The sequence below is a fragment of the Camellia sinensis genome, chromosome 4 (genome assembly GCF_055761805.1).
Source record: "Camellia sinensis isolate YWXY chromosome 4, ASM5576180v1, whole genome shotgun sequence".
NCBI classification, from domain to species: Eukaryota; Viridiplantae; Streptophyta; class Magnoliopsida; order Ericales; family Theaceae; genus Camellia; species Camellia sinensis.
Window position 1 is genome coordinate 194,145,826 of NC_138964.1, and position 27,492 is coordinate 194,173,317.

The window sequence follows — 27,492 nt, forward strand, 5'->3', positions numbered from 1 at the left end:
CATACACTTCCGCTCAAGCGTAGGAAGTCACACTCGAACATGAAATGCATATGCCCAGAAGTTCACATGTTTTGTAGTCCGCTCGAGCGAGAGAATTCACGCTCGAGCGAGGATCTGAGTCTCACGCTCCAGCGGAGGTCGAGCGTCCGTCGAACGTAAATTGCATGCATCCAGTACTTTTCATGAAGTTTGCAGTCCGCTCGAGCGTAGGAAGTCACGCTCGAGCGGAGCTCCTTTGTCTGCATGTCCGCTCGAGCGTAGAATTCACGCTCGGGCGTGGACCCCTGTTTCAGCAAATTTTGAAAAGTGTTTTAAAGTACATTTTTGCATCCTCATTCCATCCTAAGCATTCCTAGGCCAAGTTTAAGGCATCTTAATGAGGATATTGATATAGAACCACACCAAGTCAAGTTAAGGGGCTAAGTTATTGATTCCCTAGTGTGTAACTTAGTGTGTGTTCATTCTGTAACTATATAGGGTTGGCATCCGGGGACGCTCGTTGACCTATTTGTAGCCCAGTGCTCTGTGAGTAACAATATTGTAAAGCTATGTTCAATTATTATTATTTTCTGAATGATTAATTGTACTGCTTTCTGAAATGATATTGTTTACTGAATGAATGTTTGTCCTAATTTATAAACTGTACTCGTGGCATCCATAACAACTGACTGTTACTGTTACTGTTACTGTTACTGTTACTGTTACAGAGATCTCTGTCGGTTCCTATGTTTGGAACCACTACTGTTTACTGTTATGATGGCCATCAACTGACTGTTCGGTCTGTTAAGACCTACTATACTGTTTTACTATGGGATGTACCACATATGACTGCTATGGTTTCTAAATGACTGATATGACTGTTTAATTACTGAAAGGACATTCATTATTAACCTCTTTACATAACTGTTATTCACTGGGCTTTAGCTCACTGTTTATATATATATATATATATGTAGGTGTCCAAGCACTAGACCGGAGCTAGAAGCGTTGGGTTAGCTCTTGTTTTATCAAGCCAACCTCTGTGCCTCACCTCGAGGTTCCAAGTCCGTTCAAGCTACGGCTGTTTTTGGGGTGTTCGAATTCACCCTTCTGTTTCTGTTTTGTAATAGATGTTATAGACTCCTACTGTACAGTTATAGAATAGGGATTGAATCCCTAACTTGTATGCATGTATATCTGGTATATAAATGTGTTTTGGTTACGAATGTGACTTGTTCATAAAAGTCTTTTTGCATTCAGACTGTCACAGCTCATTGGACACCTTTTATTTACTGTTTTGGCTTCCGCCAGCCCTTTTACTCTGTATTACTGTCATTACTGTTAAGCAGGCCTTCGGTAATCATAGATTACTGGCCGGTTACGGTGCTAAACCCATAGGGGCGAGTTTGGGTCGTGACATTGATATCTCCACCTAAGTCGATAGGGAGAGAATTGTTGGGGTATATCTTCTTATTGGAGTTTGAGACCCAATTGGTTTGTTAAAAGAATATTAATTTGGTTTGGTTTGGTTTGGTTTGGGTATAATATATTTTATATATATTATATCTAATTTTTTTGAGACCTAATTCAGTTTGGTAACAATTAAGATTTTGATAAAAACCTAAGATTCAATAATATATATATATATATATATATTGTTTTAGTCCTTCGGAAAAAGAAGATTAGCAGCAGTAGTGATTTACTCTTTGGTGGGATAGTACTCGGGTATTATTCGGTGAGTTCATGTTGCGTGATATTGTTTTTACTCCATTATTAATTGGTGTGTTCCCAAGCTTGGTGGTGGGTGTATTTTCATTGGTGGCTAAGTTTGGTCAAACTTTGTGCTTGATTTGGTTATGCTTCAAAAAGCTGTGGTGAAGATTTTTGTTCATCTATTTGGTGAGGTTTTTCTTCTTGTTTATTTTTGATTATTTGAAATTCACCTAAGGGTGGTTTGTGAGACTATTTGTGTCTCGTTTGTAATCGTTTGGAAACTATTTGGTTGATAGTGGAATCGGATTTCGATCCCGTGGACGTACCTTACATTGAGGGAACCACGTAAAAATTATTGTGCTGCCTTTGATTTAATTTTTTCGTATTAGTTTTTATTCCCATTGATTGATTTAATTATGAGGAATCACATATTTTCTCTAACAATCTATTAATTAGATATTAATGGCCAAATTGTACATTAATAGCTTGTTTGGCATTTCCTAAATAAATGTACTTATTTGGATCACATTACCTCCTTATTTTTCTACACATTTTTTCATAAAAAATTAAAAAATATACTTATTTAAATTATCTCGAACAATCCATAAATATGATAAAATGAAATTGTCATTGTAGCATTACTCTTTGGCAATTGGTAATTATATTTGCACTTGTCCAAAACGTGAAAATGTCTACTTTTGGTTTGGGGTGTCCTAAAAAAGTGCACTTTTTGTCTTTTTACGAAAAGATGTGCAGAAAAGTAGAGAGGTGATGTGATAGAAAAAAGATAAAAAGATAAAAAGATGGATTATATAGGTTATGCCAAACCTAGAGGATTATCATTTTCTGACAATTTAATTGTCAATACTGTATTAGAGATATATATTTATAGGGGATCCATTATACCAATATTTTATTGACAAATAAGATGATAAACAAAATACAAATAGAACTTTAGTAAATGCAGTATTATTAATTAAAATTTTAATTTTCTTAATATTCTTTGGCTTTTATCAAATGCCCAAATACAAAGTCATTTACAGATCCCTTAAATTAAAGAGAAGGAGGGGGAAAAAAATGTGTAAAAGGAGCCAGCTTCAAGCTGCATCATATTATCATAATATAATAAAAGTATACAGATTTCTCACTAGATTTTATTATAATGATAGTAAGAGTTCTAATTTAACAACTTTTGCATATCAAAATAAATAAATAAATAAAGATAGTGAGATTTACGTTATTAAGATAAAATGAAAATAAAGTTTAAGAAAAAATCTATTTTCCATTAACCTCTTAAGAGAATTTCAAGGTGCGTGTCATCATGGTCATAAACTCATCCATGTCAACCAGCCCGTCTCCATCCCTATCCACCCCTTTCACCATTTTCCGGCAAGTCTCAAGGCTGCACCGCTCCCCAAGCCGCCTTAGAACCTCCAACAACTCTGCTGCACTTATCTTCCCATCACCATCCAAATCAAACACGCCAAAAGCACTCTGAATCTCGTTCATATTCACTCCTCCTCCCATTTTATGTACCTCCATGAACTCTTTGAAGTCTATGAACCCATCTCCATCTGAATCGAGGACCTGAAACGCGGGAACTTCTATTTACACCCATAATATGCCTTGTAATACTTGTACATTACGAAGAAAGTGTTGCACAGATAGGCGTAGTCAGATATTTGCATAGTTTGGAATGTTCTAAATAAGTGTATTTTTTTACTTTTTATAAATAAAAAAAATGTAAAAAAGTAAAGAAAGTGGATAACAAAATAGAAAAGAGATGTTGATTCATGTGACGCAAATGAGTATATGTATATAAAAAAAATATACTTTTTTAACGCATGCTAAACACCTACTTATTGGCTGTAAATAAAAAATAGTACCTGAAAGGCCTTGGCCACCTCATTTTCTGCATTTCCAATTTTGCCCATGGCTCGTAGTGCTAGCTTGTACTCTTCCCGGGAGATTTTTCCGTCCTTGTTGGAGTCAAATTTGTCAAAAACTTGTTTCATTTCGGCCGTGTTTGGCTGGAAAATTCCGGTGGAGGGTAAATTGGTCTTTTGCTGTTGGGCTTTGGGGAGGCTCAGTTGGGGTTGTTTTAGAGAGGGTTTTCTTGAACTTCCATGTTTGAAACTGGGAAAACTCATTTTCGACATTGTTGGTGCTTAGTTTGGGTGATGCTTGTAAGCAATAGGTTTGCAAAGAGTTGATGATGATGATGATCCAAACTGAAATACCCAACTTCTTCTATATATAAGAGTTGAAAAATATTCGGTGGCCACTAAATCAATAAATATTCACCGTAACGATAATATTATTTTATGTTATGTTAATAAAAAATCGTAAAGAGAATTTAATGAACAATTTTATTTTTTACTAATTCAATTATATACTCTTTATGATCGGACTCTAACACATGATATCATTATTATATTCAATATTTATTGTCATGAGACACATGTCTCAAATCAAAATGAATAATGTTAAGAATATCAAATTTTCTATCAAATAAATAACTAAATGTCTCATATGAGAGTGGAGTCGACACTTTTATGAATCACACACTCGTGTAAGAGCTTTGATCATTCATTTAATAGAAAATTTAGAGTCTATAACATTTTTCAACCAAAATGCCTCATTGAAAATACTAATATAAAATGATTAGCCTAACTATACACACAAACTAAGATGGGAAGAAGTTTTTTTTTTTTTTTTTTTGGCTCAAAAGATAGGAAGAAGTTGGATCTATGTCAAACACGACACTATATATGTGGACACTACTTAAAAAGTGTTTGAATTTAATATTTTGAGTCCATTTTATTTTCATCTTTTAAATTATCACCTATTATTCTATTTCATCCTCAAACTATTGATTTCATCTATTTAATTTCTAAAGTTTTTATTTTTTTCCATGTGATTCAATTTCGTTAAATCATAAATTTGATGGATAAGCATAAAATTTAAACAATTTAAATCATACAAACGAATAATATACAAAAAATTTCTACAAAATAAACGGTTCAAATTATCGAAACAAAATCCATGATAAACTCTCTAAATTAAAAAAAAAAAAAAAAAAAAAAAAAAAAAAAAAAAACCTTATTAAAATTACTATATCAACACGTCTATGTCATATCTCATCTTCATAGCTATACCACATGATACAACAATCATATTTACTATAGGCCATGGCTTTGGCAATACAACAAAAATAATGTTATATCTATCAATTAATATACTAGCTAATATATTAACAAATGATATAACATAATTTATGAAATTTTGAGTATTTATAATTTGTATAATAGGTGAGATCAGTAATAATAATATAACACTAATTGGTACACTAATATATATATTAATTAGTGTATGTAGCACTACCGATACAACAATTGACATTTTGAATAACTTTTTTCTAAAAACATCATATTCCACCTAGTTAATTTACCCTTCAAGAAAATGGTTGGACGGACTCCAAGATATTCTCATTCTAAGTAAGGTGGATGTTATAATAATGACAATTAGTATTCTTATTCTTGAGGCACTTCCTTGTACTACTTTGAGGAAGTTCCATTCTATCGTCGGTTTTTTTTTTTTTTTTTTTTTTTTTATATCACCCTTGGCATTCTAAGTTGATGAACACAAGTACAAAAAATGAGAGAAAGAGAGGGAATGTATGAGCAAGCATCTTTCATTTCCAAGATTTTTCTTCCTTCATTTTCAATGCATTTCAATCCTAGGTTATAATGTAATTTTTAAAATACAAAAATCTCAAAATATAATTTTACAGTTAAAAATATAAGGTAAATTACATTAATTACAAGCTCCACAATTTTGATTACATTAGGTTGTATTAAGATTTAAATCATATAACACTTAACTTCCTTTTCATCAATAATTAATTAATTATATGAATAAAAATATTATTATCATCTTTTTTACATTAGAACATATATATTTTTTCTTATTTATACATGTGTATTCAAACTATTTATATTAGTTTGATCACTTTAATCTTATTAAAGAGAGATCAATATAATTATAACAAAATTATGAAATTTGTTATAACTTTTTCAAATTTCAGAAAAGATCAGTGTAATTTATCCAAATAGAAAAAACATAGAATACTATGTTGGAAAATATGTTTACCATTTGTTTGCTAAAAAGAATAGGTGAGAAGTCAAGGAGAATGGCTTCCCTCCATACTATTTATTATCTTTCATATCCTTTCATACTTAATTTTATAGGCCTTATTTTAGATCCACAACAATGATCTAATCCGTGCATTTCATAAAACTTGTACTGAAGACCGTCTATGCAAAAAAATATTAAATTTATTGAATATTGACAAATAAATGAATAAATTGTATTTGTTTTATAGAATGAACAATTTAAGTTTATATTATTCACCAAAAAAAAAAAAAAAAGTTTATATTCATAGTGGCCGTTCATTTTTATTTTTTTTAAACAAAATCTAATTTTTTATGTATCTAGTGATATTCGATGAAATAATTTTTTTACATAACTCATCTTTACTACTAAACCAACAAAATAAACAGCTTAGATCATTATTGTGGCCCTGAGATGGAACCCACAAAATAAAGTAAGGAGTTGTATAGAGAATAGTAGTATGAAAAAGAGTCATTCTCTAAGTCAAGGTAGCTCTTGAGAAACTTAAATGAGTCACGGGCTCATAACACGGAAGATCTGTAACTGTTTTCTTAAGATAGACTTGAGTCATAACTTACCAATAATCAGTAAATACTTATTTAGAAAGTGGTTAAATTAGTTAAAAAAATCATTACAAAAAGCAAATGTATTCTTTTTGATTATATATATATATATATATATATTGGTAAAAGTCATTAAAATTTTAATTGTCAAACCAACTCTAAAAATATAGTGTGAACCAAAAAAACCAAAAGAGTATGTTCACCCATTAATGGATTCTAGGGTGGCAAAGTTGCACTTCCACTTCTTGATTCGGCTTTTGCCTTTTTCCACACATTCTTTACGCGTATTATCCCAGTTCAAAATCCATAGAGTGAAAGATAAAAGATGCTATTCGTTAAAAAATTTTAAAATTGTGTTTAGTTAAAAAATTTAAGCGAATTTGTAGAAGGTAAAAAAAGAAAAAGAAAAAAAAAAAGTAAATAAAGTACAAACTGAATTTCGTCACTTCTTCCCCCTCTCTCTCTCTTTCCCTCTACTGTCACCACAAATTTTTATTCAAAACTTTAAACCAAACACAACTCAATAGGTCAGAAGGAATAACTGAAAAGAGAATGAAAGCATTAAGGAATGAAATCCGAATAGGATTTGTCAACTCTTATATATAAACAAACGCGCTTATAATTCAATTTAAAATATATAAATCAAATTCATTTTAAGTACCCTAAATTTAAATTAAATTTAAGTTTGAATACTTTTCTTGATATTCTGATACATTGCATTTCAGTATATAATTTGTTCATGGTGGTTTTCCTTAATCCACACCAGATAGGAAAACCAGAGATCACATATTCACTCTGTTTGGTTTTATTTTTCCAAATTATTTTCAAGTTTTTTGTTTTCATGTTTTTTTCGATTTTTCATAAAACTTGTCCAACAATATTCTTTATTCTTTTTAAACTATGATGTTTATTCCTTTTTAACTTAAAATATAGAAATTTAATTTCATTATAATTGTCAAATTATTATAAATAATAAAGTTCTAAAGAAAAAATTTTAATTTTAAAAATATAAAAACATATTTCAAAAATAAAACTACTGTTAAAATAATGAGAACATGCATAATCATTTATTGAACTGGGCCTAAATTGAGTTGCTAAGATAACTAAAAAAACAATTTGCAATCCAGGTTATGAATCGAAATCCCCAAACCCAGCTGGAAAATTAACAAGCCCAAAATATTAACCCGGACAACTCTACATGCCAAAATATCCCACTCAAATTCACAAAAAATAAGTTTCATGGACGAGCTGCGGGCTGATACCCACCCCTAGTAATCAGGGTTGCAACCAATTTCACTCCTTTAGGCCTATTGACACCGACGTGACATGAAACATGTGAAGCAAGTTCCAATGTGCCTACAGTATAATTATTCATAGCTGCTAAGTTCCGAGGTTTTAATGTCTGTTTTAGTGTGCAAAAAGGTCGCATGAGTAGTTTTACTGTTTGAAATTTGGCTTCGGTGAAATTCATTCCAGCTGGAATGAAGCACATTCACCGTCATGACTCATACTTGTCCCCACTAGAAGCCTATATACTATTACCAAATGTGAGGTTCCCGAAAAATTGAAAACCTAAACCTTATACAGAACAAAACCTAACTCTGATTTTGGCTAAAAAGACGGAGAAAGAGGAAAAGAACTATTGGAACCTTGCATCAAGTAGTTTGAGCAAGATCAAGTCATTTTTCTTACCAAAGCGTTTAAGAGTCCTTACAAATGAAATCTGTACAAATAAAATGTAAAAGATTGCACAATCTATAAACCCAGAGAGAGTCGATACCTCATCCACTGGATATGAGTAAAATTGACAAAGTCTTCTCATGTATATCTTCTTAAGTTCCGAGAGATCAAGATTTTCACAACATTTCAAAGATCTGCATCACAACCACATATCAAAAAAAAGGTTCAATTTGATGGATATTAGTAATCGCTATCCTGCATAATGCCTTCAGCCTTTTATTTCTTGAATGAAATACATGTCATCTCACAGGCTCATATTAGGTTGTTTGATCTGATTACGTTTTTTATAATCCAAAATTAAACAATTAGTGTACAGACAGACTTATTTCCCATTCTACATTAAAATGTGGCTAGAGTGCAAATAATGATTTTTACTTGAGTGCACACACTTGAGAAAATTTTGCAGTTCCAATAGTGTTTTGCATTAAATAAAAAACAAGATTTGCAATCATTCCAACCACCCTTTAACATAGAATGGAAAATAAGTTTATTTGTACACTAATTATTTAATTTTGAATTTAAAAATAAGAGAGACTTATTTATAAGTCCTATTTTGGACACTTATGCTATGTTAAGTCTTGTGTAATTTTTTCTTATAGAGTTTCAAGTCCTATTTAGACAGGAATGTATTCCACAAGATCCTATGAGTTGTAAATAAATGGTATTAATATACTATTATACACTATAATGGCAAAACTATATATAGGAAATTGAATTTAAAAAATCAAAAACCTAGTAAGTTTGCAAAACGTAACGTGACACGTTACGTTACGTATATGTAGGTGTGACGTTACGTTTATGTAGGTGTCACGTTACGTTTCGCAAACTTAATCTATGGTAACATTCAATTTCCTGAATGTTACCATAGATTATATCTATATGAATGTGAATTTCAAAATACACGAACAAGTAACATTTTCACATTCAATTTAAAAAATCAAAAACCTAGTAAGTTTGCGAAACATAACGTGACACGTTACGTTACGTTTATGTAGATGTCACGTTACGTCTCGCAAACTTAATCTATGGTAACATTCAATTTCCTATATATGGTTTTTCCATTGTTCATGATATTAACAACTAATATTGAGGGTAAATGTGTCAACAAACTTCACACAGGACTTATGAGAACATAAGTTTTTTAGTAAGACCATATGTAGCATAAGTCTCCCTAATAGGACTTATAAATAATTTTCCCTAAAAATAAAAATAAAAGAAAAGAAAAAAAGAATTAGGTCAAAGACCCCTCATACTGTGCAAGGATGCAACAACATGCAAACTTACATTTATGGGCATCTCGGCTATGACAAGGCTGCTGCTTTCTTCAATGCTTTTTAAAGTCACCACCTCTCCCCCAACAACTGTGTTAATAACAATCCCATCTGTGTATATTCATCCAGAATTGTGTGAAAAAAAACATAATTGTGTTAAAATGTATGACCAGGAAGTGTTATTGCATTGAAGAAAAAACCTGCCGCCAAACAAGTTGCCATGCGCCTTGAATATGTTTCCTGCAAGCAAACACCAACATTAACGAGAATCTAGGGGAAAAATGGCAACAAGAAGAAAAGAAAGATTCATGCTCATGAACAAAACTTGAGTTCAAGCATCACATAAGAGGAAGATTTAAGATGACTTTTAGCATTAATAAGCAGAACTGAATCCTAGCACAGTATTTTATGCTAAGCAGGCAATGGTGGCATACACCAATATGAAACAGTAAGATGTCTCCATATTGGCTCAAAGGAAAATTACTCCTGAAGATGAGAAATATAGATTCGGGCCATCAGATTCTTTTTCCCTCATTTACCTCTTCCAAGTTGTAAATCAGATGAAACTATAATGGAGTCAGAGTATCCACCAGGTAAATTCTTCTTAGCAAAGCCTACTAACAATAGGAAATAATCTTTAGTTTTTGAAAAACGTTCACAATGTACTGAGTAGTAACAAAAAATTATACGAATTTATTTAATTTAATTGAGCATATATCCTTTGAATTTACTTAATTTGACTAAGCATATAGCCTTTGACTGAGTAAAATGACGAAAAAGATTGATGTTTCCGACCCCACTTGAGTGGGACACAAGGCTTAGTTTGGTTTGGTTTGCTCAAAATGTAATGAGTCATTGAACAAAAATGGCTATAAATAGCAGAACAAGAGAACTTCAGAGATGCATTTTAGAATCAGCTTTTCTTCTACTGACAAATTCAACTGAACTATCATGGTATGCAAGTTTTGAAGTATCATGTTGTACAGTGAAAGAGCATCTCAGTCTTTTCTGTTTCACCCTTCTGTTTCACTAAAACATTGCAACTCAACAAAACCGACTGACAACCATTATGGCTAAATGAGCAAGTTACTATTTTAGTTTCCAATGGGTCACAAGTTGCATTAATTCATTAATTGTATCCATCATGTTTTCCCCAAACGTTGACTTTGGCCTGGGGCTCCTCAACTTTAACCAAATGTGTCCATAGTAGCCAAATCATTATTACTACAATCAAATAATCTAGAAGTACATTTACGGTATATCAATAGATAAACCAAGATTTGCTTAGAAATACCACACATCGTGGACAACTCAGACAAACAAACTGGTTTACCAAATGCAAAGAAACATATGTTACCAACTATTAAATAGCCTACGATACAAGTAAATAGTATATGCTAATACAATTCAGGTGAACCAAGTCATCCTCAGGTATCATAGCTCCAGTCATTGTCCAACCAATGTTCAAGCCAATTCTGGTTGCTTTTTCTTTTTCTTTTTTGTTTTTGATTGTTATAATCCCGGTTGCTTTAGCAACCTTGTCACCATCTCTTTTCAGTTGTCTTGTCTGTATTTAAAATTTTTATTACATTACACATAAATATTCCAAAATACTTAAATGCTTGTAAGTATTTAATGATCCAATTGTTAGATTAAATTGGGAATACAAAGTGGTCGTCATCAACTTACAACATAATGGCACAACGATCTTATGTGACTAAAATGTTTGTCAAATACACCAATTATCTCACCAGACACTGCACAAACAAATTCAAATCATACAAATGAATGAATGGTATTGAGGCGCACATAAACCCTGAAGGAAGAAACTAAACCTACCTTCTTTGTTGGTAATTCATAATTTATCAAAACACGAGCAGCAATAGGTGACTCCCCTGAAGCAAGATGTGGAAGGCAAGCATCTGTCACAACTATCAAGTGAGACTTCTGTTCTTCTTTCCCGAATTCACTGTCATCTCCAGGCTGACAAGTGGCAATTTGATTCCAGCTCATTGTCGCTTGCCGGAATTTCTCTAAAATCAATGCACGTTCTGCTTCGGCCAGATCGCTGTACTGGGAGAAGAGCAAAAGGTTTGCATACTGAATTAGCTTTGGTTTATTCATAGAAAATGAAAACACGAGCCTGAAAACCTATATTTTTACATCCATTTTTAATAAATAACAAAATACAGTAGGGCAGGTATCTACATTTTTACATCAATTAAGCTAAAAGAAAGGTGGTTAGTTTTTCTCTAGAAGAAACATCACAGAATAATAATTTAGATTGAATATATCATTTGCCAACACACACCAACCCTGTGGATGTAATTAAGAAACCCAAAATCCAAAGCCCTATATTGCTCTCGTGCAATCTTCATGATGTGTTTAGTTCTTCCACGTACATGATGGTATTGTTGAATTCTGTTTTCCTTCCGTAGACCATAGTTTCTTAAACCTGACCATAATTACTTAAATACAAACTTTTTGAGAGGTGCCAAGGAGCTTCTCCCCAACACTACCTTATGGGGAAACCTCCAGCAATGGGGTCATTATCTTAGTAGAGGCTTCCCTTTGGGAGTATATTTTGGCAGCACCTCTGTGCTTGATGTATGCCCAGATTAAGAGTAATGCTAGGGCACCCCCAGTACTGCTTAGTGCTTGCTAGCAATGTTTGTCAAAATCCCAACCTTATCATAGGATCCTACAATCCATCTGGGCAAAATCATTTCAAATAGTTTAGAAAATCACTGGAAGTTAGGATCTTATATGGATTTGGGCAAGTTTGTGTTCGATAATGGAAACCCAATCGCACCCCATCAAATTTTTAAGTCTTGTTCAATGGTAAAAGGTTATTATAGATTCAAGTCTTGGGGCAACCACTTTGTGCATTATGCCAAATGTTAAGCGTGTACCCAATCTTTCCCCTCCCAAACACACATTAATGTATACTATTTGGGCATTGTTTTTGTTTTTGTTTTTGTTGTTTTCATATTTGTCCCAAACCAAATTAAAATAACACGTGTTAAGCCAAATAGGCTAAGGAAATCAAATTTAAGGCAATAGATATTCAAACATTCCTCCGACTCAAGCATCTTCATCTCCCTCTCCAGTCCATTTTCCAGGTATGATCTGTGGAGAGTTGTTGATGAGGTGGCTAGAATAGACCTTCTGGGAAGATGATAGGCGCTCATCATATTCTTCTTCTCTTTTATTTTAGGGTGATCCAAATGCCAATTTTTTCTCCTTATCTTTTTGCATTAATTGTGGATAAACTTACTAAGAACATTCAAGAGGATATCTCCTTGTTTGTTGTTTTCACACCATATAGTTTTAATTGACAAAACAAGAGGATGAGGGAACTCTAAACTATTATTGTGAAGAAACATTTTGGAAAACATATTGCTATCTCTCATATAGTTTTAGGAATTTTTCTCATTTGATTTTTTCATTATACCACAAATATTAAATTTATAGACTATTGAATAGCCAATTTTTCTTTTTCTAGTAAAATGTCATGATCCTTAATCAATCCTACAATCTAAATCTTGTAGAAACCACCAACCCACCCAACCCCTCAATCAAACTTAGGATCCTGATTTTAAAAAGTAGTGACCATGAGATGCACTCAGAGAGACAGAGAGAGAGAGAGAGAGTGATTCTTCTAAATATTTATTCAATTTGTTTTCATCCTGTGAAGCTAAATTCATCTTACACCAATAGGACTATATATAGACTTCTATAAAATCCTCAAAATACATAGATTTCCTCTACAATTAAGTCTACCCAACATAGTAACTTAATACCACCAAAATTAAAGCATTTAAGTCTCTAACAAGACTACTTACTTAATATTGGTTATCAATTATCATCTTCTCATGGGTTTTACATCAATTTAAGCCTTTAATAGCATTAATCCCCTTTTGTTTGATAAAATTTGACCTTATTTTCCCCCCATATTCAATATTTAGAAGATTTTTGCATCAACTTTGTTCCTTTGAAGGATCTTTTGCTCTAACACCAAACTAATGTAACCTGACTTCTTGAGAATTTCTTGAAACATGCAATGGGTACAATAATAAGCTGATTTGTTTCGTGTGATTGAGATGAAAGAGATAAAATAGATGAAGGAAAAATAAGAAAGGACAAAGGAGAAGAAAGAGATAAAAGTAAAACAATATCAAAATCAAATGCTCCCAACAAGACTTATTACTTCTTGTAGTAATCAATTATCTTCTCTTGGGTCCTATATCAACTCGATTGCACTCATTTAATTTTCTAGAGGGCTCACAACCAAGTTGTATCTTGCAAGTTCAGATACACTAACTTTATTGGTTTCAATCATTACTGAAGCTTGGAGAGCCACTAATAGACCATAAACCGCATCCCTTGAGCCTCCTCATTTCCATGTCGCACCTAACTCTTCGTCTCCTCCATAGCTTCAAGAGTCTAGTAAACATACAAATAGCTCAAGGAAACCACTCCAAAAAAGAAACCACTATATGGTGATTGTTATATGACCTAGTTTGTGCTTACGAAGTTCAATACCATATATATATACTATGTATAATGTATATATAAGAGTGTCATACTACATGCCCTAGATAAACACGTGACATGAAAGAATTGAACATCGCATAATAACTGCATCCATAGGATGGGATATAAATACGACGCCAAGTTATTTCGACATTTACCAACATTTTGGGATGAAAATTTGTCTCAACACCAAGAAATAGAATATCAATGGGCCATTCAAATGCATATAGCAAATAATCAACGTATGAACAAACAGATACAAAACACCAATTAACATATTGAGTGACATGCAATTGTCAGCCAGGTTGAATGAATGACAGTGACTTCAAGTTCTGCATACAAAATATGTTTATCATTTGATTTTTAATAAAACATAAGATAAAAGAGCAATATTTACCCCTTATGTAGATCCCTCTCAATCAAGAATGCAAGTAGTATACTAAGTACAAACCTAACATTCATCCTTTTTTATAATAACCTCGTTAAGTTCTTATGTTTAAAATATATATTCAATGGATTTCTTATTAACTGCACTTTGTAATGCAGAAGAGCCTACTAGTAATCAAAATTAAAAATCCTTATATCACAAAAATATTTAAAATGAAAAGCCACTTAAAATGGTCTTTATACCATTTCAAACAATCAAATACCATTTTCATGTACAAAACAAGCATAGAAGAACATAATGAATGAGAAATCAAGAAGTACCAAAGAGTCTATAGAAATGTAGGATAGGTTTGAGACAGCGGAGCAGACAGCATCAAGCTCGTCACGCGTGCTGCAGCAAACCACCATTGGCAGGCACGGGCGGCGACCCGCCATCCCCAGCAGATCAACCAACATCTCCTGCCAATTTCAAGGACTTTAAAAACCAAATAAAATAATACAAAAATCACAATTTGTTAACAATTCGAAGTGGAATTGAGAGTAGATAGTGACCATATTGAACTAGAGTCTGATTTCAACAACTTTAAAAAAAAAAAAAAAATTGAAAATTGAAAAGTAGCTATACACAAGGTATAATTTGTTAACAATTGGAAGTGAAATTGAGAGTAGAGAGAGAGAGAGAGAGACCATCTTGAATTGGAGTCTGTCAACTGCAAGGTAAAAGTGCCGTAATTGACTGCAACATATATACATGAAAAAATTAAAAATTTATACTTGATCTATACAAATACACGACACAAGTGCAACAATATATAGATAGAGAGAGAGAGAGAGAGAAAGAGAGAGTGAAGACCTGTAATGGGAAGGCGACTGAGATGTAGGCGAAGGGGCTTCGAGTACGTCCGTCGCCATATGAGAAGCTCTCTCCCTCTCCGCAGTCGCTGCGAAGTGCAAACTTTCTCGGACTTTTTTTTTTCGTTCTTTCTTTCTTTCTTTCTTTTTCGGCAAAATTACTTTGCCTCCTCAAATTGTTTCATTTTTTAGTCCTTAAATTATTGATTGATTTTAATAATTAACATTGTGAATTATTCCTCAGTATATATTATAATTTGACCTTATAATAAATCAAAACTTGTAATTTTAAACTTTTTCATTTTATTATGAATTCAATTGAGGAATATTTTTACAATACACATGTTAATTTTTCACTCGTTTTTTTCTTTTCATGTTAATAATAATTGATAAAATATCATTTTTATCTCTTAAATGATTACATAATAATTTATTTGTGTAATGACTAGAAATGGAAAAAGAAGAAATATAGAAGGAAAATAGTTTATTGGTCCTCTTATTCCAACCCAACGACTAGTTACAAAATAATACAATGAATGAATTGGACAATGTATTCCCTTCTATATTTATACACATAACCAACTCCTAACCTAATAGATTCAGTAATTGTAACCTAACAGATTCAACAATTGAAATTACAAGAATAGCCTCGTAAATATAGGTAGGATTACAAGAATAGCCTTCCCAATTAACTTGTTCATAACATTCCCTCCTCCTTCAAAAAGCCTTGTCTCAAGACTGAAAATCTGGAAATTGTGAGTGGAAGTCTTCATAGTCCATCCAGGTAGCATCTTCAGGAAATGTTCTTGACCACTGAATCAGCCATTGCACTACTACCTTGTTGTTTCGTTTGACCATCACCTTTCTAACACAACCACATGCTCCATTTACAGCATTCCTGCATTACTGACAGGAGGGAGAGTTGAAATAGGAATGACTTGTTGTTTCAACTTTTTCTTTAACAATGAAACATGAAAAACAAAATGTAATTTGGCTAAGTTAGGCAAATCTAGCTTGTAGGCTACCATTCTCACCCTTGCAATGACTTGGAAAGGTCCATAAAAACGTAGAGATAGCTTCATATTTCTCTGCAAAGCCAAGGAAGATTGTTTGTAGGGCTGCAATCTCAAATACACCCAATTACCAACTGCAAATTCTCTTTCACTCCTTAGTTTGTCTGCATAATGTTTCATCATGTTTTGTGCTTGCTGCAAGTTCTCTTTAAGCATTCTCATAATGGAAGTCCTTTCCTTTACCTAATTTTCCACTGCTGCTACTTGTGACCCTTCAATGTTCATGAAGTCATGATCTGGTGGTGGCTGTCCATAAACTGCATAGAAAGGACTTGTTTTGATTGAGGTGTGATAAGAAGAGTTATACCACCATTCAGCCAAGGACAGCCAAGTTGACCACTTTCTAGGGCAATCACCACACATGCACCGCAAATAATTTTCCAAACACTTGTTCACTATTTCAGTTTGCCCTTCACTATTTCAGTTTGCCCATCTGACTGTGGATGATATGTTGTACTAAGGCATTGCTCAATTCCCAAAACTCTAAGTAATTCTTGCCAAAACAGACTTGTAAACACAACATCTCTATCGAAAATTATGGTGTTTGGAAGGCCATAAAGTTTGTAGATGTTGTCTAGGAATAATTGTGCCACATCCTTGGCAGTATAAGGGTGAGATATAGACATAAAATGGGCATATTTGGTTAACCTATCCACCACCACAGAGATAGTGGTCTGTCCATGTGATTGAGGAAGACCCTCAATGAAATCCGTAGAGATATCATTCCATACCTTCTCAGTAATTGGCAAGGGTTGGAGTAACCCAGGTAGGTGAACATTTTCTCCGTTGAACCTTTGACAAACTGAGCATTCGGAGATGAAAAGCTGAACATCCTTCTTCAATCCCTTCTAATGAAAGGTCATTTTGATCCGTCTAGTGGTTTTTGTCTATACTTGTGTAACGAGTTGAATCAAATTGAATTTTGCCCTTATTATTATTGTTGTGGTGTCGTGAACCATTCTATTTAAATTGGTGAAAATAAATTGAATTACTTATTGATTTCGACTTCGTAAGGCCCGCTTGGCAAAATTATTTTTTTTAGTTTTAGTTATAGTGATTCTTGGGTCCTGAGTAATAAATGAAATATAAATTCAATTTTTGAGTTTTATTTGATTAGCCCATACTTAATCATTTTTGTTCATATTTAATTTTATGAATGGTGAGAACCACCTTAAGTCTTTTAAAATTTATTTATATAATCTGAGTTGGAGATTTATTTTAAATTATTAAACTTTCTTCATTTTGGATCCAATTGATTGAATCATGACCCGTTAGTAATCGTGTAATATTGTTGTTGTTTTATTATTATTATTTGATTACTATAAAAGGGTTATGAATATTTATGGTGTGTACCATTAAACGAAATATATTTTGTAGTGAGAAAATATTATATCTTTTTATCATTAATAATATTGAAAAATACTTTTAATTGATATATATAGATATATATGTATAGATAGCATTCTTGATGGAAGCATTCCTACCAAAACATTTTTATGGAGAAAAGAAGTCAAAATGTATATGTGCAAAATGATGAAGCTTGCTAGAAAGAAATGGTAAAGGAAATGAGTGGACGACAATTGTGGCTGCAAGGGAGCTCTAGCGGAGAGAGCTAGAGAGCAGATATTCTAGTTCACATTTCTTTCTTTCTTTCAATCTGTGTATTTAGCTACAATAAAGTTTTAGACCCTAGTTCCATAGATCAAATTGTAGAGGGTTTCAAGGGCTCCAATTTAATCTGAACGAATTGAATTTTTGTCACCGGGAATTTTTATTTTCTTGGAAGCTCTTGGATCGAGGTAGGAATTTTTCCTACACTTCTTTATGTACTTTTACTTGATTAAATGGAGAAAGTGTAAACTTGGGATATGTTTGTAAGGTTATGAAAAAGCTATGTTTTAAATTTGAACAAAAACGGACTTCGATTCAATTCGTTTTAAAATTTTTACCGTTTTGAAACCAAAAAAGCATTTTTAAAGAAAATAAAGGAATTACATTTAACTTTTGGGGTTTTTGATCAAAATAGGATGCCATAATTGAATAATGCTTGGAGAATAAGTTTGGAAAGAAAATAATGTTTTCTTGGGCATTAACGGTATTATTTTGCTTAATGTATTTGTTGGAATAAAATCGACACGGTTAGAAATGGATCTTGAGAGGTTACCGGACGTGATTGTGATATAAAAACTAGTGTAGTTGTTCATATTTGATGAGATGTGTAATAGATTGTATTTATCAGAATTTTTGGAATTTAATTGTTTAAATGTCTATTTAGAAATATCTGTGTTTGGCTATCTGTGGAGGATAGTCATGATTGTTGTAGAAATGCATGAGACTTAGGTAAATTGAACCACATTCCTCATTTTGTTGCATTGGACATTGCATTACATTCATTTCATTGGAAATGTATCTATTTTTGAGAAATGTTTGGAAATGTATCTATTTGCGAAAATATAAATACTTAGTGAATCTGGGTAAGGGGTGTAGAACCGCGCGGTTAGGTGTCGAACCTTCCAGTTTACTGGTAAAAATGACAATGATAGTGCATTAGGGCCTACTTGCAGACACTCACCTAGAGATTCATAGAGCTTGTATTCATGTAACAAATATGGTTTAAAGTGCAAATGGTTTTATATCTGTTGTTGCATCTCAGCATTGCATGCTTTATGAAAAGAGAGATAAATTGTTTTATCATGAGCATAGTCCTCTTTAGTCTTGTCATGGTCCATATATTGTGTAGTATATTTTTACTGGACTGTAACTCACCCTATAAGGGAAACCATTTCAGGTACAGATGTTATACCTCCGCCAAGGCACTAACTTGGGAGGACTCGGAGCTGAGGCTTTATTTTTGTTTTATTATTATTTGTTGAATGTAAGCCCAGGGCTGTATTTACGTTGAGTTGAAACTCCATTTTGTGTAACCAAGAATATTCTTGGATAAATTTGTCAGCTTGTAGGACATTTATTATTTGTTTGGCTTCAATTTCATACTTGTTGTAAAACGTATGTTTGGGATTGGAACTGGGGGCATTGAGATATGAAGAACATGTATTTGTCATTTGGGATTTAATGGAAATGGGTGTATGGAATAGTTAGCTATATATATGTGTTTGTCTATCAGATGGGTTTTGTAGCATGAATAGAGATATCCTGCCCAATTTTCGGGGCGTTACAACTTGAGTGGCCCCCCATAGATGAGCTGTGATAAGCTGCCATGAGTTGCTTATTGAGATCTGGTGAATGCCTCACCACCAGACTTCCTCTATAAGTTAGTGTACCATTTGCCCAAGAAAAACCTTGATTAGAGTTGGGGGCTTGCGCTAACTCTGTTATAAGTTGTTGTAATGCCAAGTTAGTTTGCCAACTGAGTTTCACTGTGGGAAGCCAAGTAAAAGCTATGGTAAACAAGGCATTTACAATGGCATGTTAAAAAAACGAATCTTCAACATAGTTATACTCAAAAAATCTTTCGTATTTGTAAACCCAACTTGACGAATTATCACCAGAGAATTTAGGGAAGTCAATCTTGGCATACCTAGTTCCAAACCTAGGAAAAGATTGAGATTGGGAAGAAGACTCTGCTCTGAATGGATTGGAACTCACCCCTAGATTTTCGTGACCCCCAAGTACAAATTCTCATTGTTTCCTATACACATGAGCCGCCACTTGATCATACTTGAAAGTCGCCGCTGCCATGAATTCCTTGATTTCTACTAGAGTGTTCTTGATTTCCTCCACTTCTTTTGATGAATTGACTTGTTGTTCTTTCAAAATTCAAAGGGAATCTTTGAGTTTCTTGAGATCTTGACTCCTAGTCCCATCTGTTATTGCAAATTGATCGCTTCACAGGCTGAGAAAGGTTAGCTCTGATACCAATGTAATGACTAGAAATGGAATAAAAAAAAGTATAAAAGGAAAATAGTTTATTGGTGCTCGTATTCCAACCCAACGACTGGTTACAAAACAATACAATGAATGAATTGGGCAATGTATTCCCTCCTATATTTATACACATAGCTAACTCCTAACCTAACAGATTCAGTAATTGTAACCTAACAGATTCAACAATTGGAATTACAAGAATAACCTCAGAAATATAGGTAGAATTACAAGAATAGCCTTTCCAATTAACTTGTTCATAACAATTTGGCATTTAGACTTCGTCTTATTTTAATTTGATATCAAAATTGTTAAAAATTTGGTTGATTTATCTCCGTTATTTGATTTAGCCTACAATCAAACGGAATGTGCTGACATGGCACTAAACTTCATGTGAAATTTCATTTTACTCTCAAATTATATCTGAAAAATCAATTAGTCCCCCAAATATAAAAAAAAAAATTTAAATAATATACTTTGCAAAAAAAAATATAAAGTATAAAAATCCTCATTTAAAATTGTCTCTTTAAGCCTCAAATTATCTTGAGTCGATCTTGGAGAAACTAATTAAGTTGAGAATTTCTTAGCTACTTTATGTATGTACACGCGCTCAATTATAATAAATTTATTTTCCAAATTAATTTCAATATAATTGATCGACTAATAATAATTCAAAAATGAGTGGGTAAAAATTTAGACCACATTTATTATGAGAATAACATCTTCTTTTGAAAATTGAAAAATTTATATTGAACGATAAAAATAAATATGCCAAAATTTGCCTACAAAATCGAGATTACTTACTCAGTCGTATCATCAATTGAATAACAATTTAACACAAAAGTTGACAATTACTATCTAAAGGATACTTAATAGAACTAATACTCAATTTTTTTAATATTTATTTATTTTTCATTTTTGAGATAAAAAATTATTAATTAAATATTTAAATTTATTCTTTTAATATTTGGAAGGCTAATTGATTTTTAAGGTATAGTTTTGGGGTAAAATGAAATTTTGTGTCACATTAGCACATTTCGTTTGATTGTAGATGGAATCAGACGGCGAGGATAAATTTATCAAATTTCAAAAAAATTAGGTGTCAAATTAAAATAAATCAAAATTTAAGTGCCAAATTAATTATTGTGTAATAGTTTATAAGGTAAAATAATTTTTCCTCGTAATAATTTTAAACTTATACGATATTGTTAGCACTATAAATCTGCAATTTTATTATTATTTATTTCTTATATAATTGCAGGATATGTGGCATTCTCCTACTCATTTGGAGGTTATGAGAAGTTATGAAATGTGAAAAGATGATGGAGAATAAAGTGGAGAACATGGAGCATGAATTGGATTTTAAAGGAAGTTATGAAGACATGGAGGGATATGTGGCATTATGGGAATGAAGATGGAAGAGTAAGTAGTTTTAGGTGGTTATTGGGTAGTTATTGCTGAAAGTTTTTTCCTACAAATATTTGTCTATAAATAGCCATTCATGGCTACATTGTAAAGGATCCAGAATTCATAATCAAAGACAATTGATTTTAATATTTCTTGTCATTTTCCTTATCTTAGGAGTAGTTTAACATAGATTTATATTTCGAAGCATCTATTTTCAGCATTTCCTTTTCAAAGCATTTTATACACTTCCTTGTTGAAGCATAGGAGTAGAGGTAAGCAATTATTACTTTGATTGTTCATTCAATCGTCTTTCTCTGTCCCTCATTCTTCTTTTAATTTTTCTTTTCTCTACACTTAACAATTTTGAAGTCCTCTTTGTTGAGGCAAAAGGACCGTCAACACAATCGCTTGATAATTGGCTTGAATTTAATCTGTAAGGGCTTTTCAATCCTTGCTGGCACGCTTGCATTTATGATATTTTCCTTCGTAAGAAAAATAAGCCAACAGATATCATAACCACTAATCATCCATAAAATATCAATATAATCATGGTATTATTCCTCACCAAATCACTATCTCATTCTCCTGCCTTTTATCCATGCTTCAATCTCACTTTCCCCTCGCAGTATCTCTTTCTTCCATTTCTCCACTATTACCCAATTCCTCTTCCACTGTTTCATTACTCTTACTATTTTCTCCTTTCCACCGTCACCATACCTTTTTCCTTTCTCGTGCCATAAGGTTTGCAAATTGATGAAATCAACAATTTTTATAAATTGACGACGAAATCAACCCAAACATTGCAAATAGACACAAAGCTTATTGAGATTGATGGCTCTGTGCTTCACAAATCACACATGTAGCAATTTGTGATTTTATTAAGATTATGTTTGTTGATTATGGGAGGTGGGAGTGGCCAATAATGAGAGGGGAGATTGTTGTTGGCTGAAATGGGGTTAGGATAGTGGGTGTGTGTTGGGAATGAGAGGATGATGTTGAGAGTGAGATGGATATGGATAAGTAGATGTGGTGTTGGGAAAGGAAAACATGGGATAAGCATGAGATAATAAAAGAGTTATAGAATGGTGGGCAATAGTGGCACCTCGACGATAAGTGGCGGAATGTCAATTTGGGAAAAAAGGGTAAGTGGGAAAAATGTCATGTAAGTATAGAAAGGAATGGTAAACGTAATGACTAGAATAACTTTTTTGTCTCTTAGTTAAGGAGAAATTACAATAATCCCCCTTGAACTAAGACTTCTTTGCACTTTACAATCTTAATGTTTAAAACTTGATGGGTCAACACATTAAAATATAATTTGTAGACACTAAACTCTTTCCATTAGCTACTTGAAGAAAATATATGATGTTCTTTGCGCATGCCATTATAAAAAGAATTTTTATGACTAAAATACCATCAACCATTTATGTGTTGTAGCCAACTAAGTTAAAAGATACAAAAAAATGAAGGCACACTGATTACCGAATAACCACTGATTACTGCTATGTGTTGTAACAACCCACGTCACTGTTTACCGAATAACCACTGATTACTGCTAAACTGAGACCGATTATGATTGGTAACTGAATTGATTGAAATACTGAACTGATTGACTGAAATCCGGAACTGAATTGATTAAGTATATCTGTTGAATTGTATGTCCTATCTGTTGACTGTTTAATTATCTGTTCAGTTTTTATGTTTAAATTGCGAATTGAAAGCCTTATCGGCGGCCGAACCAGGAATTGATTGATGTTTTAGGACCATCATAATTTATGTGATTTTATGGCATATTTATCTGAAAACCGATTCGGTATGATTAAATTAGGTTAAGTTAAGCCAAATTGCATGAGTTGACTTAATTACCATTTTGACACCATTGAGTGGGCCACTTAGCCAACATACTTGAGCCTTGTTATACATGTAAACAAAACATTTCATCAGCCATTTCCCTTGTTATTGCCGACCAAGAGGGAGATAGGGAGAGAAGTGAGTGTTCTTGAGAGTTAGCTTAGAGAACTTGAAGAATTGAAGGATAATTGTCTAATTAAGCTTCTAGTCTTGTGATTCAAGACTTAGGTAAGGAAATTCAACCTCTCATTGTTGTGTTCAAATTGTTTCTTGCATGGTTTAGACCTAAGTTGAAGACTAGAGCCAACTTATGGCTCAAATTGTTGTGTTGAAGCTTAATTGTTGCATGCATGTATATATATTAAAGTTTTGAGGTTGTAGTTCATAATTCCTCACATGCATGTCCATGTTTTAAGAGTAGTCCATGATTTCATCATGTTTTTAGAAAGAATTGGCTCAATTGAGCTAGTATTTGAAGCTTTGAAGTGTTTAAATTCATGCATGTTCCATGTTCGTCTTGTTCATGAAATGTTGTTTGAAATTAGATTTATTCGAACTACCTTTGGGCCTTGATTTTACAATTGAGCTTTGGAATCATGTTAAACTATGAGTTTTGGGATGTTTTCTGGAAAATTGGCCCAAGAGGATCGAAATTTATGTTTTAAAACTTGGTTTTAAGCTTAAGGTTCGAATCTGAAATTTTCAAAATTTGGACTCACGCTCGAGCGGGGTGACTGGCGCTGAAGCGTGGAAATCGTGCTCCCAACATTTTTGTTCTGTTTTGAAGTCCGCTTGAGCGGAAGAATTGACGCTCGAGCGGGACATTGTGCTTCATGCTCGAGCGGGTGTCGAGCGCCCAATCGAGCGTGATTTTCACCTATCCAGCACTTTTGACTGTTTTGCTAAACGCTCGAGCGGGTAATTATACGCTCGAGCGGAAACCTTTGTCTGCATGTCTGCTCGAGCGGAGTAACCTACGCTCGAGCGCGACCCCTGTTTTCTGAAAATTCTGAAAATGCTTTTAAAGTGCATCTTTGCATCCTCATCCCATCCTAGGCATTCTTAGGCCTAGTTTAAAACATCTTAATGAGGATATAGATGTAGAACCACACAGAGACAAATTAGGGATTAAGTTATTATTTTCCCAACTGTGTAGCTTAGTGCGTGTTCAATCTGTAACTGTGTAGGGTTGGCGACTGGGGACGCACTCTAGCTTTATTGTAGCCCAGAACTCTGTGAGTAACAACTGTGTAAAGATATGTTTAAAATGATTATCTTCTGAACAATTGAACTGTACTGCTTTCTGAACTGATACTGTTAATTGAATGAATGTATGTTCTATATTCTGAACTGTATTGTGGCATCCTTAGCAACTACTGTTTACTGTTACTGTTATAGAGATCTCTGTCGGTTCCTTTGTTGGAACCACTACTGTTTACTGATTGATGGCCATCATTTACTGTTCGGTCTTTTAAGACCTACTGTTTACTGTACTGTTATGCTAATGGATGTACCACATATGACTGAATGACTGATATACTGAATTAACGAACTGTTTTCATTACTGTAAGGACATTTATTCTTAATCTCTTTATGTATTACGTTATTCACTGGGCTTTAGCTCACTGCTCATATATATATGTAGGTATACAGGCACCAAACCGTGGCTAAAAGCGTCGGGGTTAAGCTCCAGTTTTGTCAAGCCAACCACTATGCCTCACTGCGAGGTTCCGAGCCTGTCAAGTTATGGCTTAGGGGTGTTTTAGTTCCCCCTTCTGTCTCTGTAACTGTTTTGTTTACGATATTGTACTGTTTGATAGGGATTAGGTCCCTGAACTGAATGATTGTATATAAGTGTACATACTGTTTTGTCCGACTGTATATATATTTGAATGAAAAGTCTTTTTGCATACAGACTGTCACAGCTCATTGGACATTGTTTAATTACTGTATTGGCTTCCGCCAACCCCTGTACTCTGTATTACTGTATTACTGTTAAGCAGGCCTTCGGTAATCTCGGATTACTGGCCGGTTACGGTGCTAAACCCATAGGGGCGGGTTTGGGTCGTGACAGTAGTCTAAATGATATGGTGATGGTAGCTTTGCTTGGCAGTGGTAGATAAGGGAATATATAAAAAGGTTTTTGGATAAATGAAGAGTGGTGACGATGAAGGGCATTTAGTAGAAAAAAAGTAATCAATAGAGAGAATGCGAGATGAGATAATGAGAGGGTTTGAAGAGGAATCAATACATACTAGTGGAAAAAAAATGAGTTAGTTTCATCGGTGGCATGCAAAGGGAAGAAGATATGACTACGGTGGGGTTTGACAATGAATTGATAAGTGGTAGTAAAGGGAACATAAGTTCGGTAGATTTGGTGGCGGTGGAAAGAAAATGAGGTAGCTATGGTAAGGTTTGAAGATGAATTGACAAATGATAATAGAAAGAATATGAGTTGGTTAAATTGGGTAATTTCAAAAGGAAAATGACATGATTATGATTGAAATATGAAAAGTAATTTAATAGGTAATAAAGGGAAAGGGTTTAACCCAAGCTGTTGTAGCATTGTGGTAAGGCCTAGGGGTTTAAGCCCCAAGGTCACAAGTTCAATTCTCCCTTTGGGCCAATCTCCTGGGTGAATCACTGTTGATTAGGAGCACTTGGTGTGGGTTCAATGCTCCCCTGCTGTGCGAGTCCTGACTTAAGCGAAGCTTGTCTTGGGAGGTCGGGGTAAGTCCCCAGGTTATAGTCTCCTCGCTCGGAACTGTGCGAGTCCTGACTTAAGCGGAGCTTGTCTTGGGAGGTCGGGGTAAGTCCCCAGGTTATAGTCTCCTCGCTCGGAACGGCTAACATGACACCTTGGTAATCTCTGCAAGGGGTTACCTTGGACTTGCGGGAGGGTAGAGAAGATTTTCTTGTAAAAAAAAAGAAAAAAAAAAAAAAGGGAAAGGGTTTGGTGTTGAGAGAAGATGAAGGGTGGTGGTGGTGAGCAGCAATCAATAGTGAGATTCCCTAGAAAATGATTTGGTTTTGGATTTTGTTCATTGTAAAAGATGGATTTGTTACGAAGGGATTTTTTAAAAAAGGGCAACCTTTTTTATGGAAGAGCAGCATAGCAAATTATTACTTGTTGTAAACAATATCCATATTGTCCTTATGATTTATATACTTTATAGGGTTTTAATGTTTAAATTTAAACATTAAAGCGTAAATGAGTCTTAATCCAAAGGGGTATAAAGTATTTTTTTTTCTTTTTTTTTAAGTGTTGAAAAATTGAGAAAATAATTTTTTTTTCTTAAAACTCTTATTTCGTTTCTCATTAAAACATATGAGTTTTCATAATTGCACATTTAAATACAAAGTTAAAAAAAACAAGGGGGATGCACCAATAAATCCTAAATTAATAACTTATGCACTGTTTAGTCCTAAAAGTTTTCTTATAGACTGAAAGGTCCCATTATAATGTTAATAACATCAGATACAATGTTAATAATATCAGAGTCATGTTACAAACATTGGATTTCAAACATCTAATGTTCATCAAATTTCAATAATGTTTGAAAATATAGGATGAAAAACATCTAATGTTCATCAGATTTCAATAAATTTTGAAATTATAGAATGAAACATCAGATCATTTACATCATTCACATCATGTTGATGTAAAAATGGGACTAAATGGAGCATAAGAAAACTTTTAGGACTAAATGGTTCAACGTTTCAAAAATTAAGACTTATGGGTAAATTTTCCAGGAAGAAAAACAAAAGGCATTATATTATATTTTATTTATATTCAACTAAATAAAATAACAAAAAATCACAACAATTTATTTATTTTTTACTTGATGCGAAACCAATTTATTTGGTTGCATTTTTGTTTGATTATTTTACTTCTCTGCAAAAATAGTTTTTACAATTTAATTTTTTTAATATTTCCCAAATAAAATTAGGTTGTTCTTAAAAAATAATATTGTTTTTAATTTTGTGCAAAAATAATTGAAAAAAATCACTTTTATTTTTTTAATTTTCTAAATAAAAATTCTCAAAATATAAAAAAAAAAAAGT

General features: G+C 33.1%; 2 protein-coding genes across 2 annotated transcripts; both read right to left on the reverse strand.

Moving 5' to 3' along the window:
• Positions 1-2,770: 2,770 nt before the first annotated feature.
• On the reverse strand, positions 2,771-3,955 carry LOC114307609 (calmodulin-like protein 30). The gene is made up of 2 exons (XM_028253004.2): positions 3,579-3,955; positions 2,771-3,279 (listed from the first exon to the last, which is right to left on the reverse strand). The coding sequence occupies exons 1-2, from the start codon at positions 3,849-3,851 to the stop codon at positions 2,986-2,988; spliced, it is 567 nt and encodes a 188-aa protein (XP_028108805.1). The 5' UTR covers positions 3,852-3,955; the 3' UTR covers positions 2,771-2,985.
• A 4,115-nt stretch (positions 3,956-8,070) lies between these two features.
• On the reverse strand, positions 8,071-15,684 carry LOC114307636 (initiation factor 4A-like protein). The gene is made up of 7 exons (XM_028253040.2): positions 15,216-15,684; positions 15,050-15,098; positions 14,684-14,821; positions 11,279-11,512; positions 9,640-9,679; positions 9,453-9,550; positions 8,071-8,302 (listed from the first exon to the last, which is right to left on the reverse strand). Exons 1-7 carry the CDS (start codon positions 15,272-15,274, stop codon positions 8,285-8,287), a joined length of 636 nt encoding a protein of 211 aa, XP_028108841.1. The 5' UTR covers positions 15,275-15,684; the 3' UTR covers positions 8,071-8,284.
• Positions 15,685-27,492: the final 11,808 nt, after the last annotated feature.